The 23,360-nt window shown below is 40.7% G+C and overlaps 1 protein-coding gene and 1 long non-coding RNA gene across 4 annotated transcripts in view; one reads left to right on the forward strand and one right to left on the reverse strand.

The window, feature by feature from the left end:
* The first annotated feature begins 15,277 nt into the window (after positions 1 to 15,277).
* Positions 15,278 to 15,982, forward strand: LOC131996332 (uncharacterized). The gene is made up of 2 exons (XR_009397780.1): positions 15,278 to 15,396; positions 15,474 to 15,982. It is a non-coding gene; the product is annotated as an uncharacterized LOC131996332 (long non-coding RNA).
* Positions 15,983 to 21,276: 5,294 nt separating this feature from the next.
* Positions 21,277 to 23,360, reverse strand: part of LOC106088828 (uncharacterized) — a 109,506-nt gene continuing 107,422 nt past the window's right edge. For 2 of the 3 annotated variants that reach the window (XM_059364318.1, XM_013254522.2), the window contains exons 4-5: positions 21,846 to 22,160; positions 21,277 to 21,788 (exon numbers count right to left, since the gene is read on the reverse strand). In XM_059364318.1, coding sequence (XP_059220301.1) covers positions 21,622 to 21,788; positions 21,846 to 22,160 — 482 coding nt within the window. In that variant the 3' untranslated portion in view covers positions 21,277 to 21,621. The remainder of the gene's footprint in view (positions 21,789 to 21,845; positions 22,161 to 23,360) is intronic. The other variant, XM_013254521.2, reaches the window with a different exon arrangement.

Below are 23,360 nucleotides of genomic sequence, written 5' to 3' on the forward strand. Positions count from 1 at the left end.
TACAAAATAAGCATTTATTGACATTGAAGGTGAAGGTATTAATAACTTACTTACTAAAAGATACATAACGGCATGCTTGGGATGTGTGGATCTAAAAAGACGGGTCAGCAGAGGAAGGTGTATTGTCTCCTCTAATTTGGAATAGTAGTAGTATAACAATATATTATTGTCCCTGGAAGAAAAAGGTGGTCGCGTATGCTGATGACATGGGAATTGCGGTTGGGGGAAAGTTTCCCAGCATTCTAAGGGATATACTTCAGGAAGCACTACGTGCAACTGCAAAGTGGGTTACCGAAAGTGGTCTTCTTCTTCAGCAGGAGAGAAGTTGCCTACAGTGGAAACTGTTTTCTTGGGAGGAGAGATTGTTGCATTTACAGAAAGCGCAAAATACCTGGGTGTTTTGGTGGACAGGAAATTGAACTTCAAATCCAACATTTTGGAAAGAGCAAGAAAGGCAACTCTTGTCCTATACACCTGCAAGAGAGCCATTGGCAAAAGATGGGGGATTAGACCGCTCGTCATGCATTGGGTATGGGTTATACTGCAGTTGTCAGACCTATAAAACCGGATCCCAAGGATGGCTTGTTTTTGCATCACAACCGCACTGAGGACGCTACCATCTGATGCACTGCATGTAATGCTACATCTAATGCCTCTGGACATTGTGGCTAGACAAATTACAGGGACCACAGCCGCGAGGTTAAGGGAGCTTTCTCATTGGTCATGGGGCGGCTACGGACACTGTGTTATCTTTGATACAATACCCGATGTTCCAGGGAGTGTGAAGCGTCAGTCAGGATTCAGAACTTCTACCACTGTTGTTTTAGTCTCGCCAGGAGTTCATCCTCACAAGATTCCTTAGAACTTGTCATGATGAGCTTCGCCACACATCCAGGGGCAGGTGAGAAAGCTGCGGAACCACTATTCCTCAGGACAACGGACACTTGCGTTGTGGACGATTCCTCCTCCGTGCTTCCTCGCTAGCGCACACTTTGAGCCCAGTCCAACTGGATGACCCAACCACACAGGGCTAGTCGGGTTCCGTTTCGATGCCATCCCTTCCTGTCTCGATTGTGGCAAGGGGATTTTCAGTCTCCTGCAATTCGCCAGACTTTAGCGATGTGGTCGATAGTTCCTCAGGCAAGTGTTCAGCAACAACTTCTGAGTCGTCTCCCGATTCCCCAACCCCGTAGGATACAACCCCTTAAGACTTGTTGAGGCCTGCGTTACAGCCGGATTTGAGTACGAATACTACATGTCTCCGGTCGCCATCAGTCTCATCGAATCTACCAAACATTCAGTCGGTGGTTAAAAGATTGGTATTACATTCCCTTAGTCTTCCAAGTATCGATTCAGGTTCTGAAGAAATCCTTGGAATTCAAGCTTGCGCCATTGGTCGAGAAGGAATATCTTCCTTCTTGACTAAATCTAGTGCTGCACCTGGCTAGATCCCACCCGCCAAGAACATCGAAGTATACTGATGACACTCCACTGACTATCCCATCCAATTATTCTTAGGCATACAGCCCTGTTCTTCTCCCTTGTCGACAGCTGCCATAACCAAACTGTCTCTAGTGATATTAGCAAAGGTTCTTGGACCCATCTTACTATTGTCGCCCTACTTCTTTTAGGCATGGGATGTCCTCCAGTTGACCGCAGCCTCTTGACTGACTGCGTTGCAGTTTCTGAATCTAGACGTATAGTCTTTGGGGTAGCCTGTGCAGCAAATTCCCGAGCTCAATTTAGGGAGGGAGTAAGGATCATTCGCACCAAGGCACTCAATAAACCTGAGAGCCATGCGTCTTTTATTATTCCAAACTCTTAAAGAGCGTATTGCCGGGGAAGGCCGATCTTCCGGTCTTCCTACTGCGTTGAATTGGTGGTTTTCATTTATAAATGGATATCTTGCAATTACGTCTAAATTTGAATGGAAGTCCTTAGAAACGATGCATGTCACTTATAATAAAAACAGCATCCGTTATGCAATTTCTGCATATTATGTCAAATAATTGGTGTTTTTCATTTATAAAGGGATATCTTGCAATTACGTCTTAATTTGAATGGAAGTCCTTAGAAACGATGCATGTCACTTATAATAAAAACAGCATCCGTTATCCAATTTCTGCATATTATGTCAAATAATTATGGTAACACAAGGGTAAGATATCGTAACTGTGGGATTTTCTCCCACAGTCAATGAGTCCTTGTATGTTCTTTTGAAATCGATAGTTTTCCACGATAAATAATCTATTCACAGCTACGAAAAAAACGCCACTCCGAAACGATTGAGTCGCACGAAAACAAAATAAAAAATGTGGTAGCAGATTTCCAATCTATGTATTTTCTTTTTCTTTTTTAAAAATTAAAATTTTACGACAATTCGTTCTGTCGTACTAGAAAATTTTCATAGAATGAAATGTTTTGAAAAGCAACTACACAAACAGTCAAAAACAAATAAAATATTTTAAATAATGTGAACTACCAAAAAATTACAGTATTTCGTGACACAGTGAAATACTAACCATTATACAGAAACAAGACTTGTGAGACCTCACAAACTGACCCCGAGCGCTCCTCCGAAAAACAATTCTTGACAATCGTCCGTAGATTATAAATGTGTCGATTTTTCTCATATGCCGCTCGCATACACTCCCTAACTGAATCTCTTACTAACTAAAACTCATTTTCGCGTTCAATTTGCGTATCACTTTCTGACAAAAGCTGCAACTTCCTTAGTATCTGGTTATCTTGTCCGTGCGTTATCATGGACTGTCCGTAAAGGATCTGGTAAGGAGTTTTTCTGTGCTCTGATGAACACTATTTCTCAAAGAGCAGTTAATGCTGGCTATATAAACGTCCCACTCTCGCTGATCTAACATAACTTCGCAGAGCCTCATTAATAACTCGGTTCACTCGTTCACTCGCATTGGCCTGAGGACTGTAAAGAGCAGTTAAAACATGTTTAACACCATGTTTCGTCAGAAAGTTATCAAAGTCTTTGCTAGTGAAGTTGCGATCCATTATCGGTTACGATAACTTCTGGCACTCCATAACAGCCAAATATATCTGTACCCAAATATACTAATATCGGTTTTGAAGTAAACTTTTTCAAGGGTTTTAAAAATGTACATTTGGAAAAATGGTCTAAAACGATTAAAATCCCAACATGTCCAGACTTGCTTCGTGGTAGCTGTCCTACAATATCCATACAAAGGCGTTGGAATGGCCTTTCAGTTCCTACTCTTTGACCCATTGGCGGCCTTGTTAAAGACGTAGGTGCTTTAGACGTTTTACGCAACTCACAATTAAGTACATAAGCCTTAACATCTGATACCATTCCGGGCCAATAGAAAAACCGTCTTATCCTCTCCAATGTACGCGCTATTCCTCCATGAGATGAATTTGGAATATCGTGTGCGGAATACATTACCTTGTTGCGTAAACCCCTCGGAACCAATAATTTCCATAAAACTGACTCATCAACCTGACCAGACGAAATACCGGTTCGTTTATAGATATAATTATCTATTACTTTAAAATCAGGTAAGTTGATGTTAGTATACTTTTTCGTAAATTCGCGTATCCAGCATCATTAAAATCCTCCGAGTCAAGTTCAATAGCAGGTAAAACCTCCAATTGCATTGCTTCAATCAAGATATCGCCCTCATATACTCGAGACAAGACATCCGTAATGACGTTTTCCACTCCCCGACGATGTTTAATAGTGAAAAAATTCAAAGACCATCGTGCCAAACGTCCCGTCAAGACCTTTTGCAACATAAGCCACTTAAGGTTTGTGTGATCCGTCACAACCTTAAATTCGTGGCCTTCTATATAAGGTCTTGAGTTTATAATAGCCATCAAAACCGCTAAACATTCAAGCTCAGTGATTGAATAATTTCGCTGATTCTTATTAAGCTTGTGCGATATCGGTCTTTCGTTTCCTTGATCGTCCTTTTGCGCCAAAACTGCACCTACTCCAAATGTGCTGGCGTCGCTTTGAGCTATAAATGGTCTATCATAATCAGGCGCTGCCGTCAACAACCTTTTTAACGTATCAAATGCTGATTGAGCTTCTGTATTCCACTGAAAAGGTTTCTTCTTAGAGATAAGTTCTGTTAAGGGAAATGAAATAGATGAAAAATCGCCTATGAACCGGCGATACCAGCTCGTCATTCCTAAGAAACGACGCATTGCATTAAAGTCTTAGAAATTGGAAACTCGCTAATAGCTGTAATTCTATCCTCATCAACACTCAAACTTCCGTTTCCTACTACATATCCTAGATATTTGACCTTTTTCAAAGCAAAGCTTCTTTTATTTACATTAAATGTAAGACCAGCCTTTCGTAATAGGTCGTCTCAATATACAAATACGTGCGATTTCAGCTCATATGGTATAACCATATCCATCAATCTACACAATGATTGGGGGGCATTACACAGCCCGAATGGCATACGTGTAAATTGGTATAGGGGCCTATTTGGAACAGTGAAAGCAGTCTTGGATTTAATTGTTTCGTCCAACTTAACTTGACAAAAGGCATCTTTAAGATCTATTTTCGAAATACCGTGAACCGGTGGCAAACGAAATAGTATTTCACTAATATTTTGTTTAGGATATGAGTCTTTTATTGCCACACTATTGAGCTTCCGGCTATCTAAACACATCCTTATTTTCTTGGCTTAATAACTACCACTACTGGTGGCGACCAAGAGGATTGAGGTGCAACTTCAATAACTCCTAACGAAATCATACGGTCCAATCCATATCTCCTATAGCAGGAGATATGGAATAATAACGATGTTTGATCGGTTTCGCCTCTCCTGTATATATGTTGTGTTCTATCGATGATGTGCAACTCTGCCTTGTGTGTCAGAATTAGGAAATGACGCAATGATATTTTCAAGTCTACGATTCTGTTCTGGTGTCAACATGATTTTATCCGAATCCCAATCAGAATTTAGCTCTAAAATATTTCCATTGAACGTGATTCCAAGACCAAAATATTGCTAAAAATCGTATCCACATATAATATCTTGTTTTATTGAAGGTACCACCAGAAAAGTAAATTGCTTAGATTCACCTAGAAATTTGACGTCCAATACAATAGATCCTGCCACACTTTATCTTTGTCCATCAGCTGTCTTCACATTACCTGGACTTCACTTAAAACCAACGTTTTCTCGTACTTTAAGTGCTAATGTACCACCCAAAACACAATTTTATTAGCACCACTATGAAGTAAAGCGAAATATATTTCCTCATTTATACATATCTTAACATAAGGTCTACTATCAAAATCTTTATTTACAATAGCCGATATCGTAAATAACCTATACGCTTTAAGTCGACGATAATATTCCCTAATGCGTTTTGATGATCTTTTCCTTCTCGAGTTTGTCTGTAAAATTTCTATTATCCGGATTCTGTTATATTAATTTACACGTCTATGAAATGGTCTAATAAGGGTGTCATGTGTCTCACTCAGGGACTTTGATTCAAATTGTGAATTTACTGTCCCGGATGTCCGGCTTGTCTCTGCGGACATCCGCTTTTGCGTTTCCCTGTATATTGCCTTTACACTTTGGACACTTCGGCTTGTATACATCTTTCAAACTGCAACCAAGACAAAAAACAGGACCTTCTCAGTCAATATAGCTGTGGCCAACTATACCACAGTTCCAACATCTGATCGTATTCAAACCACAAAGCTCATCATTTCATTCTGTACTTGGTTCTTGCAGGTTTTCGTCTAAATCTGAAATCTTCGATATACGTAATCGACCCACTTTAACACCCTTAAGCCTCACTTCTTGCATAAACTTTTCGTGTTTCCTAACTTCTTTTCTAAATTGTGACACAATTGTTATCTGCTTATGCAATTGTTCATGACGAATCTCGGGTCTCAAATTACGTAAAACAGTCTCTCAGATATCTATGTCTGAAAGAGGATTTTTCAACATATCGGTCATTGATGATATAATGTCCAAATAGTCATCAATTCTTTCGTCAGCCTTCTATTTGCGCTTCTTTATATCGTCTAGGACGTCATAATCACTTATGTCGTCCTTGTATTGTGCCATCAGAGCTTCTGTCAATGACTGCCAATCAATATTATCTTGTGTACGAAGGTATCTCCAGTACCAGTCTAGCCTTATCATCGCTTTTTTACGACGCGCTTTGTTAAAAAGTGTGCGGATCTCTTTCCCAATATTGCGAATCTCCCCGGTCATCGAAGGTTTTTCTTGGGCTGATTTCCTTTCTCGAAGAGGACTAGTATCTTCGAAAGACCCCACCATACAGTCGTAATCCTGTTGGACAATCCAAGTTATCTTTCCAAGTCTTCTTCAGAGTAGCCTTCCGAATTTTGTCCAGTTGGTTTTCTTTTTATTCCGGAAGCTTATCGGATTCGGCCTAAACCTAAGTTTAGAATAGCACGGCCAGCGATGATCAGATTAAGAGTGTTACCAATACCTCCACCCTAATTCTATTAACAAAGGTAGCGGTGTTATCAATATTAAGTGTTACTATTTCGTTAATATTCAAGAACTCTGCCAGGGCTTGGCTCCGAAATGTGGTGAGAGTTCACATCGCACCCTATTAGTACCTCGTTCCCTGTCTGTTTTGCTTTCCTCGCCAGCCGTTGCATCTCCGACGTGGGTGGCGGTGTCGGATAGTCGAAAGGTATATAAAGTGATGCTCCACAGTCTCCCTATCTCACCACTGTTGCATCCGACGTGGACAACTCTGGGAATATATATAATTCAAATTTGTATGACAAATAACGCAGGTCCTTGGCCGAGTACCAGTGTTAGCATAGAATAATTGATAGTATATACGGTTCAGTCCAGAGACTTTGTTCCGGGTCGTTCATGGCTCCTGAATTAAGTCAATATGAATTTTGCCCTTGCTGATTTTCTTCATCATAGCGTGTGTAGCAGTCTCGCTCCGGTGGAGGTTTATCTGGATTACTTCAATCATTGATCCTCCAGTAAATGGGCAGTGTTAGAAGAGAATAATTGGTAGTTGATATGGTTCAGTCCAGAAAATTTGTTCAGGGTCGTCCATGGCTCCTGAATTAAGTCAATATGAAATTTGACCTTACTGATTTTCTCAATCTGAGGGTGTACAGCAGTCTCGCTCCGATGGAGTTATCTGGATTACCTCAATCATGCGTCCTCCAGTTAATGGGCATCTTGGATGTAGGTGATGATCTCATCGTCTGCTCCCTGTTCTTTACACTGCATTGACTTTCCTGTCACTGCACTGCCTGAAGTAATCGTATTAGGTTCTTTGCCTAGTCTAGTCCTCCGACTCTTTATAAAGTCGGTAATGGTTCCATCGTCGGGTCCCTGTTCGTTAGGCTGTATTGAATTTTCATTCCCTGTACAGCCTGATGTTTCAAGATCTTGGCCCATCTTAGCCTTACAAATCTTAAGTAAATTGGCTTCTTGAATGTAGGTGATGGTACCATCATCGGCACCCTGTTCGTTGGGTTGCATTGATACTCCTGTCGCTGCGCTTCCTAATGTTTCAATATTAGGATCTTTACCTATCCCAGTATTCCGAACCTTTAAGTCGGTGATAGGTCCGTTGTCGGGTTCCTTTTTGTCAGGCTCTGTTGGGTCTCTCGCCACTGCACTGTCTGATATTTTAGTATTAGGATCTTTGCTTCTCCTAGTCTTTCCATGTTGAGAGATGCCGTGATTCTTGGCCCCCTGTTTGTTGGGCGGTGTTGAGTCACCTGCCACTGCTCGGCCTGATGTCGCAGAATGAAAATTTCCGCCTATCCAAGTCTTCCCAATCTTGAAAAAGACAGTTTTGCTGTCGTAGTGTGCTATGCTTTTAGTCTTAGCCAAACTTGTCACGGAGACTTGATCAATGCCAACCACAAAGAGAGTTCCTTCCTCCTTCTCCTCCCTGTGGAAGACCTCCCACTTCTCTGCGACCAAATCTTCGTTTTAATTGCCCAAGAATCCCAACATGCGATCCCTCGCAAATTTACTGTCCCATCCTTTGATGAAGATCGTAGCCTTTGTGAGCTGGGGTATATCCATCATTCTCACCAGGTCAAGCTTTGCGCCCTCCCAGAGAGCGTGAGTACCTCTAACGAGCTGTTTGACGGTATCAATACATTCCGCCGACGCAAAACGCAACGTAAAGATGTCCCCTCTAAACTCGCAGCTCATCATTTGTATGGGTGGGCCCTCTACAGAGTTCCACACATGTTCAAAAATCCGACCGTTAAGATCCTCCGCTTGGGATGATATGGTGCAATCCTACCGGATGCGCAGTCGATATTGATGACTGCATAAGTCAGCTCATCTCTGATGTGCTTTATTGCTACTCTTGCGTAAGAGGACGGTTCGCAATCATTCTCAGCGACCATCTTCCCCTTCCGTAATGGTTATGGCCTCCTATTGGAAGTTACAGTCCTCCATGAAGGCTCAGGGACCGTGCGCGCTTCCTTCGTTCCTGTTCCAACTTTGTCTACCTCCGCAGGACACTGTCTAGAGTCTCCATTGCGGGATGGTTGTCTTGGTTTTCGCAGTGTACTTGAAAGCGGGGAGCTCTTTTTCCTTTTCAGTATTTTAGCAGTGTTATGCTCTTCGGGAGATCTGCTTGTGAGCTTAACAAAGCCATCGCTCACTTTTGCTGTCATCCCGATGCCCTCATCTCTTAATTCGGCTGCGATGACTGTTTCATTGACACAGTCGCTGTCTGAATCCGAGTCAAAAACACCACCTTTACTTAAAGTCTGGGGACGAACTGTCCATATTGTTTATCCATCTCTTCCTCTCTAATTAGTCTGACGACTAGTTGTGCGCTTGAAGCATTACTCTCGACTACGGGTGCCAAGGCACCCTCAACTATAGGAGGGGAGGACAACACGCTACGGTCTGACACCACCACCGCAGATGTTGAGTCTTTGGAGTCCATTTCTAGCCTACTCCAAAAGGCTTTAAAATTTTTTCGTAATAGGTAGTACCTATTCCGAGATACGGATATATATTAATTTTTCTTTGAGGAGTGATATAAAAACACGTCAGCTTCACTTAACGGCTACAAATTAATATAATTAAGAATCATAAATTATGACAATTGAATCTTTTTATATCCCGTGACAGGTAACCAATTCTTCTGTTTAGGACCGGTATATTTGGGAAATTGACTACACATTTCTCGTAGGGTAGGTTAGGTGTATGGACATACACCTAAGCCAGTAATCGGCTTGTTGTGCTCTAAAAAAGCTATAAAGTAACCTCTAAAAATGAATTTTAAATTAGGAATTCCGTGCTACTTACAAAATACTTCATTGTTTTCAATATCACTCTCCTAAGTTGGTTCATGTCTGATATTGTGTCTCCACCTAAGTATCTGTTAGACGCGAAAGCCGGGCAATCTTCCCCGCATGCCCTACACATGCTATCATTTCCCCACCGATTTTACATAAGTGAGCTCGTAGTCCTATGTGTCCCGTTATGATACCAATAGCTATTGTGACCTCCTTTTTGCTTCCTTTCAGTAATAGCTTCGCCTTCTCACGATCTGGATCCCCCCAAGGGATTTTCGCCGTCCTACCGACCATTTCGCTGTTCACCAATGTTGCATGCGCATTCTTCGCCCACTCCCTTAGCTCGGACTGCGTCGACCCGAAAGGTTTCAGGTTAACCAAGTCCGGCACTCAAACAATGCGGATTTTGCCATCCTCAGAGAAGAATCTCCTTCTTACACTGCAGGACTGTTCGTGAACTTACGGTTCAGTGCCCTTATGGAAATTTATTGTCGGTAAAGATGTTCACACTCGATGTCCTCGCGTTAGCTCCACACCACTTCACGCCCAGATCTCCGTCTGCAGGTCCGTATTATGGTCAGACAGTCTAAAACAGATCTCAGTCCCTGGGTTCTCAATGTAAACCCGCAGGCCCACTCTGTCCTCTAGCTTTGATCCATCCGTGTGACATGATCTTCCAGATGGCAATCAAGACTGTGCGATGGCAGCAGTGCCTCGCACTCGGCTTCAAGGTTCATCTCAGGTATCCGATCGGAAACTACTTCCCTTCTTTCCAGCTTTCCTATCGTCGCCTCGATTATACCGCAATGGTATGAGCTGCTCCCATCCTCAATCCATTCTCCCATCGCCTTAAGTCTCATAGCCGCAGTGGCTGCCTCACACTTAATCTATATGTCAATGGGTCGGATATCTAGAATAGTCTCCAGTGCCCTAGTGGGCGTGGTCCTCATCGCTCCGCCAATGCCAAGACAACATGTTCTCTGAACCTGTTGTATGATCCTTATGTTGCACTTTTTCTCCATAGCAGTCCATCAAACTACTGAGGCGTTAGTAAGTATTGGCCTAATCACGCTCCTGTATAACCAGTGGACTATCCTCGGATTCAGGCCCCATTTCGAGCCTACGGCCCGTCTATATAGTGCCCAACATATGTGAGCCTTCTCAGTACGCTCCTGAATGTGACACTTTCCAATTCAGTATTTGACCTTGGCCCACATTTGTCTTCCTCGTGAACAGGCATATTTCAGTCTTCTCTGGTTTAACATTGAGACCTCTGGGTCTAGCCCACTCAGACACTTTCGGCCCTTCTGCATAGCTCGTTCGGATCCTTACCCCTTAGAAGTATTATACCATCGTCTGCGTAGCAGACGGGTTCAAATCCCTCCTCAGTCAGTATCCGTAATAGGTCATTTATGGTGGTCACTCATAGGAGTGGCGATAAAATGCCCCCCTGTGGCGTGCCCCTAGCCACTTTCGATGTTAATGCATACCGCATACCTGTACGTGTACGTTTTGACATCGAATGATTCTTCTATTTTATGCACAACCTAGTGCAGGGCAGTCTCCACCGACCTTCCCTTGACATAGGCATGTTGTTTGTATTTGAGCAGTTCGCTGGAAGTCCTACCCTTTATCATGGTGTCCACAATACATTTCAAGGTTTTGAGTAGAAAGGATGTAAGGCTTATGGGTCTGCAGGCCTTTGGTGTCGCATAACTTGCATTGCTGAGCTTGGATATAAACACCACCCTTGCCTCCTGCCAGGCTTTCGGAGTATATGAAAGTCCTATGCACGCTATGAAAATTTTGGCCAGACGAGGCGCTAGATAGTCTGAAATATTTCCAGTCCAGAAATATTTCATCAGGTCCGGGTGACTTAAATAGTTTGTAGCTCCTCAAGAATTCCTTCACCATAATTCCCGTAATTATAAACCTTCGATCAAAGTCATTATTCCAAGATACCGGTGTCTCCGTCAGTCCCTTCATATTCTGTGGTAAATGGGTTTTCATCAAAAGCCTCAACATGTCCTCCGTTGTCTCTGCTCTCACTCCCATGTCGTTCACTAAAGTTTCAGTTTGGACATGGGTTTTTGAGAAACTTTTTTATCTTGGCGGCGTCATTAACGCTATCGACCTGTTCACAGAAAAGCTTCCAGGAGGCACGTTTTGCCGCTCTAGTTATTTCCAAACTTCCACCTTTTTACGATGTGCTCTGTTAAAAAGTATGCGGACCTATTTCCCAATATTGCAAATCTCTCGGGTCATCAAGGGTTTCCTTGGGCTGATTTCCTTTCCCGAAGAGGACAACTGTCTTCGAAGAACCCCACCAGTGCAGTCGTAATCCTGTTGACAGTTTCGTCAATGTCTTCTATGCTTGGACAATCTAAATTATCTTGCCCATGTCTTCTTCTGAGTAGCCTTCCGAATTTTGTCCAGTTGGTTTTCAACTTATTCCGGAAGCTTGACGGATTCGGCGCTGGCCGTGGTATTCCAAACTTAACCCTCCAATCCTGAAGCTCACCGATCAGATTTTCTGAACATATCGTCACATCTAATACTTCCTCCCTAATCCTATTAACAAAAGTAACGGTATTTCCAATATTAAGTGTTATAAGGTCGTTAGTATTCAAGAACTCTGCCAGGGCTTGACCCCGCTTATTAGTGTTGGTACTACCTCACGAAATGTGGTGAGAGTTCGCTTCGCACCTTATTAGTACATCGTTTCCCGTCTGTTTTGCTTTCCTCACCAGCAATTGCAGCTCCGACGTGGGTGGCGGTGTCGGAGAGTCGTAAGTGATGCCAGGTATGCTCCCTGTCTCACCACTGTTGCATCCGACATTGACAACTCTGGGGAAAATATATAATTTAATTTTTTATGACAAATAACGCAAGTCCTCGGCCGAGTACCAGTGATAGCATAGAATAATTGGTAGTTGATATGGTTCAGTCAAGAAACTTTGTTCCGGGTCGTCCCGAACTAAGGCAATATGAACTAAGGCAATATGAATCTTGCCCTTGCTGATTTTCTCCATCAAAGCGTGTGTAGGTGTCTCACTCCGGTGGAGTTTTATCTGGATTACCTCAATTGTTGGTCTTCCAGTAAATGGGCATCTTGGGAGCAGGTCTGCTCCCTGTTCTTTAGACTGCATTGACTTTCCTGTCACTGCACTGTCTGATGTTATCGTTTTAGGTTCATTGCCTAGTCTTGTTTTCCGACTTTTTATAAAGTCGGTAATGGTTCCATCGTCGGGTCCCTGTTCGTTAAGCTTTATTGGATTTCCACTCCCTGTACTGCCTGATGTTTCAATACTAAGATCTTTGCCTATCTTAGCCTTCCAAATCTTAAGTAAATGGGCTTCTTGGGAGTAAGTGATGGTACCATCCGGGCTCCCAGTTTGTTAGGTTGCATTGAGTCTCCTGTCGCGGCGCTGCCTAATGTTTCAATATTAGGATCTTTACCTATCCCAGTATTCCGAATCTTTATGTCGGTGATGGGTCCATCATCGGGTTCCTGTTTGTTAGGCTGTGTTGGGTCTCTCGCCACTGCACTGTCTGATATTTTAGTATTAGGATCTTTGCTTCTTCTACTGCCGTGATTGTCTCGTTGTCGGCCCCCTGTTTGTTGGGCAGTGTCACCTCAGCTCAGTTTGAAATGATAGCACTGTTTTGTTCGGCGGTTTAGTACCAAAAAGTACGAAAAACCAAAATAAACTTTTAGTCGCCTGGTACATATTGCCAATATGTACATGTATCCAAATTTGAGAACTGTAGCTTAGTATATTAAGAACGTGCCAAATGGTGCCAATAACAGCACTTAAGTATGTTTTCTTCCACTCTTGCTACGATTTCATCATTTCGTATTTGGTACAACTTGTCGTATATTTGTCAAAACTACGATCATTTTTACCAAATTATTTAATTTTACCTTTCACCGTCCAGTAAAACTAAATAAATAAGCTAGTTTATACTATTTTTTAATACTTTTGTACTTTTTGGTAATAAAATGTACGATTTGTGAGAAAATCACTTTCAGCCAACATATTTTTCTTAGTGGAATCTACATGCTAACTTTCAGAGCTCTAGTCTAATCCGTAAAAAAAGTACGAAATGGCACCAAATACCGTACGTTTCCACTGTTTCCAGTGCTATTTTGCATATATTTTTTATTAACCCCCTTTATTTGGCAACAACAATTATTTAAGTTAAATTTTGAAGTTCTAGCTCATGCCGTTCAAAGTTCACTTATTTCGTACCTTTCGCAATTTCGTACTATTTGGTATCTTTTAGTACCTAAACGTACGAATATCACCAAACCCGGCGTTGTCTCACGCCTCCATCCCAAAACGAACATTCGTGGAAAATTTCATAATTCTATCTTTAGCAGTTTGGGCTGGGCAGTGATCTGTCAGTCAGACAGTGAATCACGCAACTCTTTTATATATAGAGACTAGCATATGCCCGGTCTCCTCGCTGCCCCCAATGATACACCCAATAATGAGGTATAACTTAATTGCAACTTTAAGAGCTTTAGCCTAATCCGTAAAGAAAGTAACAATTTGAAAGTTTTAGTTGCTAAATGTACGAATTAAAAAAACTCTAGTCGACCGATATATATTGGCAATGTGTAATTGTACCCCAATTTTGAGATCTTTAGCTCAATTCGTAAATAAAATAACATTTTGTACGCTTTAGTACCTAAATGTATAAATTAAAAAAAAAACTTGTAGTCATCTGGTACATACTGCCAAGATGTACCTGTATACCAAATTTCAGAGCTATAGTTCAATCCGTAAAGGAAGTACCACCGTACGTTTTAGTACCTAAATGTACAAATATCAAAAAAACTTCCAGTCCTCCGGTACATACTCGCAAGATGTACCTGTATACCAAATTTTGAAGCTGTAACTAAGTCCTAAAGTAAGTACCATTTTGTACGTTTTAGTTAAAAAATTGACGAATCTCAAAAAAAATTTCTAGTCGCCCGGTACATACTACCAAGATATACCGGTATTCTGAATTTCATAGGTCAAACTCAATCCGAAAAGAACGTACCATGTAGTACGTTTTAGATGTACCATTTTGTACGTTTTAGTGCCTAAAAGTAAGAATCTCAAAAAATCTTGTTGTCGTCCGATAAATACTGCCGACATGTAACTGTATTCCAACATTGATAGCTGTAGCTCCATATATATATAAAGTACGTTTTAGAACCTAAATGTTCAAATTTCAAATAATCTTCTTTTTGAATTTGGTAAAACTTTTCGTATTTTTGTCAAGACTACGATAATTTTTTTCGTAAAAGTCAATAAACTATTCCGTACTCTTTGGTTCCAAAACTTACGATTTGTGAAAAACCACTTAATCAGCCAACATATATTTCCTAGTTGACCCTACATGTAAAATTTCAAAGTTCTAGTTAAATCCATATAAAAAGTACGAAATGGTACCAAATACGGTACTGGACGCACGTTTCTTTCGATTTCAGTACTATTTTTATATTTTTTTCTATCTATCTCCTTTATTTTGCAACAACAATCATTTAAGCCTAATCTCGAAGTTCTGGCTCTACCCGATCGTCTTATGCAAAGTTCACCTATTTCGTACCTTTTTGGTACTTTTTAGTACCTTAAGATCTAAAAATCGAAAAACCCATTTAACCTTCCAATTTAGTTTGCTATAGTGTACTCAAGTTACAAAATTCAATAACCTAGCTCAATTAACAAAAACGGTGCCAAAAAGTACCAATTGCTGCACTAAACGTCTCCCACTTCCAATACCATTTTCCAAAAATTTGTTTTGTATATATATAGAAGAATAAGAAGATAGAGACTAACGTTTGCTGCTAGGACATTTAACATCAATTAGTTGGCATAGTTGAATGAAAAAGATTTCTAGAGAATAAGCCTTTGAGAATATTTGAAAATAATTTTCTTTTTGAAAATTATCATTTTATTTTTTTATTTCTATAAATTAGGAAAACGTTTGGACTTATAAAGTCATAATACACGTTGATTATAAGCATATGCGGACGAAGATGACCGGACATCTTTTCGCGCGCTTCTTCTGTTCAGCGACGACGCTAATTTTAGGCTCAATGGGTACGTAAATAAGCAGAATTGTTGATTTTAGCCAGAAACATTGCAAGAGCTACCAATGCATCCAGAAAAAGTTACAGTTTGCTGCTGTTTATGGGCTGGTGGTATCATTGGACCGTACTTCTTTCAATATGATGCGAATCGTAACGTAACTGTGAATGGTATGCGCTACCGTGAGTTGATATCCAACTTTTTTTTTGCCCAAAATGCAATAGTTTGACTTGTATGACATGTGGTTTCAACAAGACTGTGCCACATGCCACACAGCACGAGTAATAATGGACTTATTGAGTGTTGAGTTCGGTGAAGATCGTGCGATTAACGCCATAAGACTATTTTTTGTGGGGCTATGTTAAAGCTCATGTCTATAAAAACAAGCCCATTTCAATTGACGCATTGGAAGACAATATTGAAGCATTTATTTGTGAGATACCGGTCGAAATGTTGGAAAAGTATGTCGAAATTCGACTATACGGATGGACCATTTGAGGCGCAGTCACGGTCAACATTTGCATGCAATAATCTTCAAATATTAAATTATATGGGCCGTACTATCTATTCAAATAAAAATTTCTTGCATTTTTATGAATTTTATGTGTGTTTTGTTTTGAAAAACTTTTCTATAGCCCTTGGAAGGTTGATGGGCTGAACACAATTTCGGTAGGTTTCGCCTTATGAGGAGCCAACATGAAGGTTGCATGATCGCCCATGTTCGATTCCCAGTGAGAACATATGAACAAATTTTAAGCGGCGGCTATCCCCTGCTAATGTTGGTGACATTTGTGAGGTACTATGCCATATATAGAAGTCATATATTTCTCCCTAAAGAGGTGACGTTCTGTTGTTCGCTTTTCGAACTCGGCTATAAATAGAAGATCCCCTAATATTGACCTTAAAGTTGAATCGGACAGAACTTATTGATATGTGAGATGTTTGCCCCTGAAGATGAGGACGATGAGTCTATATGGCAGCTACATTCAAAGATCTTCCATTCTGGACTATACTCGCCACTGATGTCGAGGGGTCTGATACTGTCTCGAGAAAATTCGACTCTTATGAGCTTTTTTAGAACTTTTTCTGTCGGGAATAAAGTTAGGTTAGGTTAGATTGAAAAGAGGGTGCGCTCTAAAAACTATAAAGTAACCTCTAAAAAAGAAAATTTTAAGATAGGAATTCCGTGCTACTTACAAAGTCCTTGATTGTTTTCAATACCACTCCCCAAAGTTGGTTAATGTCTGGCATTGTGTCTCCACCTAAGTGCAGGTATCTGTTAGACGCGAAAGCCGGGCTGTGACAAAGGAAGTGCTCCAATGTCTCATCATCTTCCCCGCATGCCCTATAAATGCTATCACTTGCAGCACCGATTTTACATAAGTGAGCTCGTAGTCTTATTTGTCTCGTTATTATACCAATAGCTATTCCGACCTCCTTCTTACTTCCTTCCAGTAATAGCTTCGTCTTTTCACTATCTGGCTACCCCAGGAAATCTTCGCCGTTCTACCGACCGTTTCGCTGTTCCACAATGTTACATGCGCATTCGAGGCCCACTCCCTTAACTCGGACTGCGTTGACCCGAAAGGCTTCGGGTTAACCAAGTGGCGGCAGTCCTCTGGCCTTCACCGCAAAATCGTATGCCCTTTCATTTCTCCTTACTCTGTTATGGCCCGGCACCCATACGATGCGGATTTTGCCATCCTCGGAGGAGGCGTTAATCTCCTTCTTACACTGCAAGACTGTTTGTGACTTTCCGTTCTGGTTGTTATTGCCTTTATGGCAATTTTATTGTCAGTAAAGAAGTTCACGCTCGACGTCCTCGCGTTAGAACCACATCACCTCACGCATTCCGTGATCGCCCGAATCTCCGCCTGCAGGACCGTATAATGGTGAGGCATCATACGGTCTCATTCCCTGGGTTCTCAACACCCTCAGACCCACTTTGTCCTCTAGCTTCGATCCATTCGTGTAACATGATCTTCCAGATGGCAATACTAGGGTTCAGTCAATCCAAGACTGTGCCGATGGCAGAAGTGTCTCGCACTCGACTTCAAGGTTCATCTTAGGTATCCGATCGGAAACCTCTTCCCTTCCTTCCAGGTTTTCTATCATCGCCTCAATTATACCGCGATGGTATGAGCTGCTCCCATCCTCTATCCATTCTTCCAAGTCGCTCCTCAGTCAGCATAAGTAATAGGACATTTATGGTGATCACCTATAGGAGTGGCGACAAAATGCCCCCCTGTGGCGTGCCTTGTGCCACTTTCTCCCTTATATTTATGCCATGGGACACACAATTTATCCACCTGTTCTTTGGCATATGATTTATGCAGTCTCTAAGGGCCAGATCCACTCGGTACTGGCCTAAGGATTGGATCAGTTTGTCGGTCCGCACATTGTTAAAAGCCCCCTCGATGTCAATGCATACCGCGTACCGTGTGTACGTTTGGTATCGAAGGATTCTTCTACATAGTTTATGCTCAACCTCGTACAGGGCAGTCTCCACCGACCTTTTCTTGACATAGACATGATGTTTGTATTTGGACAGTTCGTATCATAGTGTCCACTATACGTTCCATGGTTTTGAGTAGAAAGGATGTAAGACTTATGGGTCTGTAGGCCTTTGGTGTCGTATAACTTGCCTTGCCAGGCTTTCGGAGTATATGCAAGTTCTAGACACACTGTGAAAATTTTGGCCAGATGAAGCGCTAGAAAGTCTGCCTCTTTCTGTAGTAACGCCGGAAATATTCCATCAGGTCCGGGTGACTTAAATGGTTTGAAGCTCCTCAAAGATTCCTTTACCATAATTTCCGTAATTATAAACCTTCGATCAAAAGTTTCAACTTGTTGTTGTCTCTGCTCCTCCTCCCATGTCGTCTACTAAAGTTTCAGTTTGGACATGGGTTTTTGAAAGAAACTTTTTTATCTTGGCGGCGTCATTAACGCTATCGACTTATTCGCAGAAAAACACGTTTTGCCGCTAATGTTATCTTATAGTGTTTCCGCTTTTTTACGACGTGCCCTGTTAAAAATTCTGCGGACCTCTTTCCCAATATTGCGAATCTCCCCGGTCATCCAGGGTTTTTCTTGGGCTGATTTCCTTTCCCGAAGAGGACAACTATCTTCGAAAGACCCCATCAGTGCAGTCGTAATCCTGTTGACATTGTCGTCTATGTCTTCTATGCTTGAACAATCTAAATTATCGGGAATTGAGTTAATGTGTCCGCAATTTCAAGGTATGAGCAATGTCTGAATTATGCCTATTATATCTAAAGGCTACAGTATAGTTTCAGCAGAGAGACACGATAAGATCTTATATGAATTTAATATTTTGGAAATGAATAATGGTTGGAAATGGATAATTTGAAGTATTAGAAATGGTATGGCAAAATGAATTTGGCCAAAACTTCCTCGAAATATTGATCTGGGCCCCATAAAGTGCATATATATTCTTGATCGTCTCGACATTCGATTAAGCCATGTCCGTCCGTTCGGCTGCCGGCTGTCGAAATCACGATAATGGTCTAACGAGTTAAGGTATCCGCTTGAAATTTTTTGGTTGAAATTTTGCACTGAGTGTATTGTTATGACTTTTAAAATCCGTACCAAGGACGGTCAAATCGGTCAATAACCTAATACAGCCCCGATCTCCCGATTTTGGATCTTGAGCCCTTAGAGGCAGCAATTGTTATCCGATTTGGCTGAAATTGTGCACGGAGTGTTTTGTTATGACTTCCAAAAACTGTGCTAATGACGTTCCAAATCGGTCAAAAACATAATATAGCTCCCATATGAGATTCGGCCCGGTCGAACTTTGCACGTGTTTACTTGTTTTTGCTTATAGAACATTTGGTAAGTGTTGGTATGAATTGCTTTTTTTAAGTTTTGGTAGGAAATTTTTTTGGGTGGCAACACTGATTATATTTCTTTAACGTTTTCATCTATTTTGCGTATTTAGGAACATAAAATCATTTAAAACCAATTGACCGACACAAACAATAACCTATTGAAATAATAAAACGAGTTTCAGAGCAAATTGAAATGAGCGCAAAAGAAAGAATTTAATCAAAATACAGAAACTGATTCGGCGAAACTATCACTATAAAACTAAGATATTCGCAAAAACAATCACGTTTTGTAGGATTTAAAGGGTCGCCCTATGAATGAAATGGTGTGTTGGCAAGCAATACAAAATTTATCTCTGACCTACAACCAAAGGTCACCGCCGATGGGTCAGTTCTTGCACCCAGTAGCGACCACAATTTTCAATAACAATTTGAGGTATATTTACCAATTTTTGTTTGTTTCTCTTTTGAGACGAGCTCATTGATCAGAGATACAAATGGAAAAGGGAAGCCAAATATAGCAACACACACCTCCCACTATGGAAAGCGTTTCGTGTTTGGGTAGAAGACTTTTTAACCATATAAGGTGTGATGGCTTCAAGGACCGCGCGTTGGTATGTTGTATTAAATCGTATTATGCCCCCTCGCCCCCCCCAAATATAATCCTGGCTAATCCGGGAACTAAAGTTATGCTCTTTCTTTTAACTTTTACATATACTAAAAAATATATAATTGCCAAAAAAGAGCACTTTGTTTTAAGTGGTTTTTTTCTAGAGAATGGCTCGTACACAAACAAAATAAAATGAATTTAAATAATTATACCCTCCACCACTAGATGGGGGTATACTAATTTCGTCATTCCGTTTGTAACCCATCAAAACGTTGATCTGAGACCTAACAAAGTATATATATTCTTGATCATCTTGACGTTCTAAGTCCGTCCGTCTGTCTGTTGAAAGCAAGCAAACATTCGAAGGAGTACAGCTGAGCACTTGAAATTTTGGACAAATACTTCTTATTATTGCAGGTCTGTTGGGATTGTGAATGAGCCAAATCGGTGTTTTGGTTTAGCTGTCTTATAAACCGATCTCGAGCCTCTAGAGACGCGCGATTCTTATCCGATGTGGCCGACATTTTGCTCGAGGTGTTTTGTTCTGACTTCCAATCACTATGCCAAGTATGATCTAAATCGGTTCATAACCTGATAAGCCAATCTGGGATGTTGATTTCTTGAGCCTCTAGAGTGCGCAATTATTATCCGATTTAGTTGAAATTTTGCATGAAGTGTTTTGTTTCGTCTTCCAACAATTATGTCAAGCATCTAAATCGATTTATAATCTGATATAGCTCCCATATAAACCGATTCTTATCCGAATTGGCTCACATTTTGGGGGTGTAATGTTCAAGAAATGACGAGAATGATTTTAGAACAATGATTTTAAAACTCGGTTTTGTAATTTCGTCAAAAACAATTTGTATTTAAAGCAATACCTGTTTGGTAATATAACTAATGCCAAACGGTACTTATCATCTTATATATTATCCATACCAGACGGTATTATTTCGCTACCATGCAGACTACCGGTTGCAGGATAATACTGTTGTAGCTATTTCAGAGGCTGTAAAATGTAGAAGTATTAAAACACGTCCGCTCCACTCATCCACCTCGACCTGCTTAGTGGAAGCACCACGATTTATATAAGTGGATAATTAACAGATCTCGGCAAAAAAGTCAATAATGTAAACACAACATACTGTTATAACAACAATATCTAGGAATGGCAGAATAAATGCAATGCAAATTTGCCCATGAATATTTCATTAAGAAACAGAGCGTGCTAACCTCTGCGCTATGTTGGCCTCCTAAATAACAATTGATAAGTGTTGACTCAAAAAACGCATAAAAAGTGTGCATGTGAAAATATACTACATACTTTTGTTTTCTGCATTTGAGCATATCTGAAAACTGTAATCCCAAATAAAAAAAGTTTTTAAATTTAAACACTTAAAAAGTTTTGGCATTAGTTTTTATTTTGTTTTTTAAACGGCCACAAATTTTCTGAGCGAAATGTGTAAAAGGTAAGGTTCCCGAAATATTAAAAACTAAAGCATTAAGATATATACAAATTATTTTTGGTATATGTATAAAATAAAGCTAGTAAAATATAAAATATTCTTAAGCTAAGAGTTACGATTGATTTCTATGTACGCGTTATAGTATGTGTTTGGGTGTATATGTTTTTTTTTTCTTTTTTAACAATTCAATGCATTGTAATGTAAATTGAAATTTTTGTAAAAAGGGATATATTTTTTATCTAAATTATTTTAAAAAATTTAAGTATTAAATTGCATAAGGAAAAATTTGTTACGATTTCGAGTTGAATTTATTTTATATTCGTGTTATGTTGATTGTTTCATTTATTGATTCACTTCGTAAAAGTTGCTTTGTGTCGTTCTCGATTTCAATAGGCGAAACCCCAACGCTGCCATTATTTAGATATGAATTATCTTCTTCAACTATTTTTTCTAGTAAAATATCACCTGATGTACTTAAACCTGAAAAAAGTAAACACATTTATCAATGGAAATAATGTTGTACCTGGAAAAACGTACATGTTCGCCCATCTATGGATCCATTGGATATATTATCATTAGTTGAACTATTGACTAGAGCTACTTCTCCTGGTAGACCACTTTTTTGTAATGCAACCGCTTTACGTGCATGTTTCGTTGTTAGTACTCCTGTTTCCACATCACGTTCCAAACGATGTCCAGATCGAGATCTTGTCAGCTGTCGCTGTACGTAATCCTCCAAATCTTCTTCTTCTTTGCGGCTTATCAAGCAATTTAAGACAAGCAAAAATAATCCAAGTCCCAATGAAAACAGTCCAGTACATGTTACCTCATTCCACCAAGCTGAGCTCGAACCTACAAAAAGCAACAGGAGTAAACAAATGTTTTGTACATATGATGTGTTTTATATGCAGATCTGCTCCGGCGTTCGAAACGGCAAAACGATTTTTTGCTTATTTCTCGCAAAGTTTATGTATATTACGAAGCCAAAACAAGATACATAGGTAGTTTTTTCGTTTTACAAATTCGAAAAACCGGCACAAGGATTATACTCTTATATAATATATTTCAAAAACTAATCTGTCTAAACAAAATTTACTAATATCTTGGATATGGATTTAGATTAAATTCTATCGGTCCAAGAAGCTTTTAAAATAAAAAGGTATATTAGGTTAGGTTAGGTTGGAAAGAGGTTTCGGATATTAATCAGTCCAAGCCACTATGGACATACATCTAAGCCAGTAATCGGCTTGTTGTGCGTCCTAAACAGAAAATCTAAGTTAGGAATTCGGTGCTTCTTCAAAAATCCTTAATTGTTTTCCAGGCCACGCCCCTAAGTTGGTTCATGTCAGGAATTGTGTCCCCATCTAAGTGCCGGTGTCTTTTAGATGGCACAATCCGCATTGTTTGGGTGCCGGGCCATATCGGAGTAAGGGGGAAGAAAGGGCAGACGATTTGGCACTGAAGGCCACAGAACTGCCATCAATAAACTTGGTTCACCCGAAGCCTTTCGGGCCGATGCAGTCCGAGTTATAGGGGAGTGGTCGATAAACGCGCATGTAACACTGTGGAACAGCGAAACGGTCGGTAGGACGGCGAAAGCCCTATGGGGTGTTCCGGATCGTGAGAGGACGAGGCTATAACTGAAAGGAAGTAGGAACGAGGTCAGTATAGCTTTCGGTGCCATAACGGGACACATAGGACTACGAACTCACCTATGTAAAATCGGTGCGGCAAGTGATAACATGTGTGGGGCATGTGGGGAAGATGAAGAAAAGTTGGAGCATTTCCTATGTCATTGCCCGGTTTTCGCGGCTAACAGACGCCGGTACTTAAGTGGGGACACGATACCAGACATACAAGCCGAATTTTGGCTTAGGTGTCGATAGTGTCATGGGAGAGATTAATATCTTTTCAACCTAACCTACCGACCATTTTACTGTTCGTAAAGGTGTTCACACTCGACGTCCTCGCGTTGGCATCACACCATCTCACGCATTCCGTGATCGCCCGGATCTCCGCCTGCAGGACAGTGTTATGGTCAGGCAGTCTAAA

This window comes from Stomoxys calcitrans, chromosome 3 (genome assembly GCF_963082655.1).
Source record: "Stomoxys calcitrans chromosome 3, idStoCalc2.1, whole genome shotgun sequence".
In the NCBI taxonomy this organism is placed as follows: domain Eukaryota; kingdom Metazoa; phylum Arthropoda; class Insecta; order Diptera; family Muscidae; genus Stomoxys; species Stomoxys calcitrans.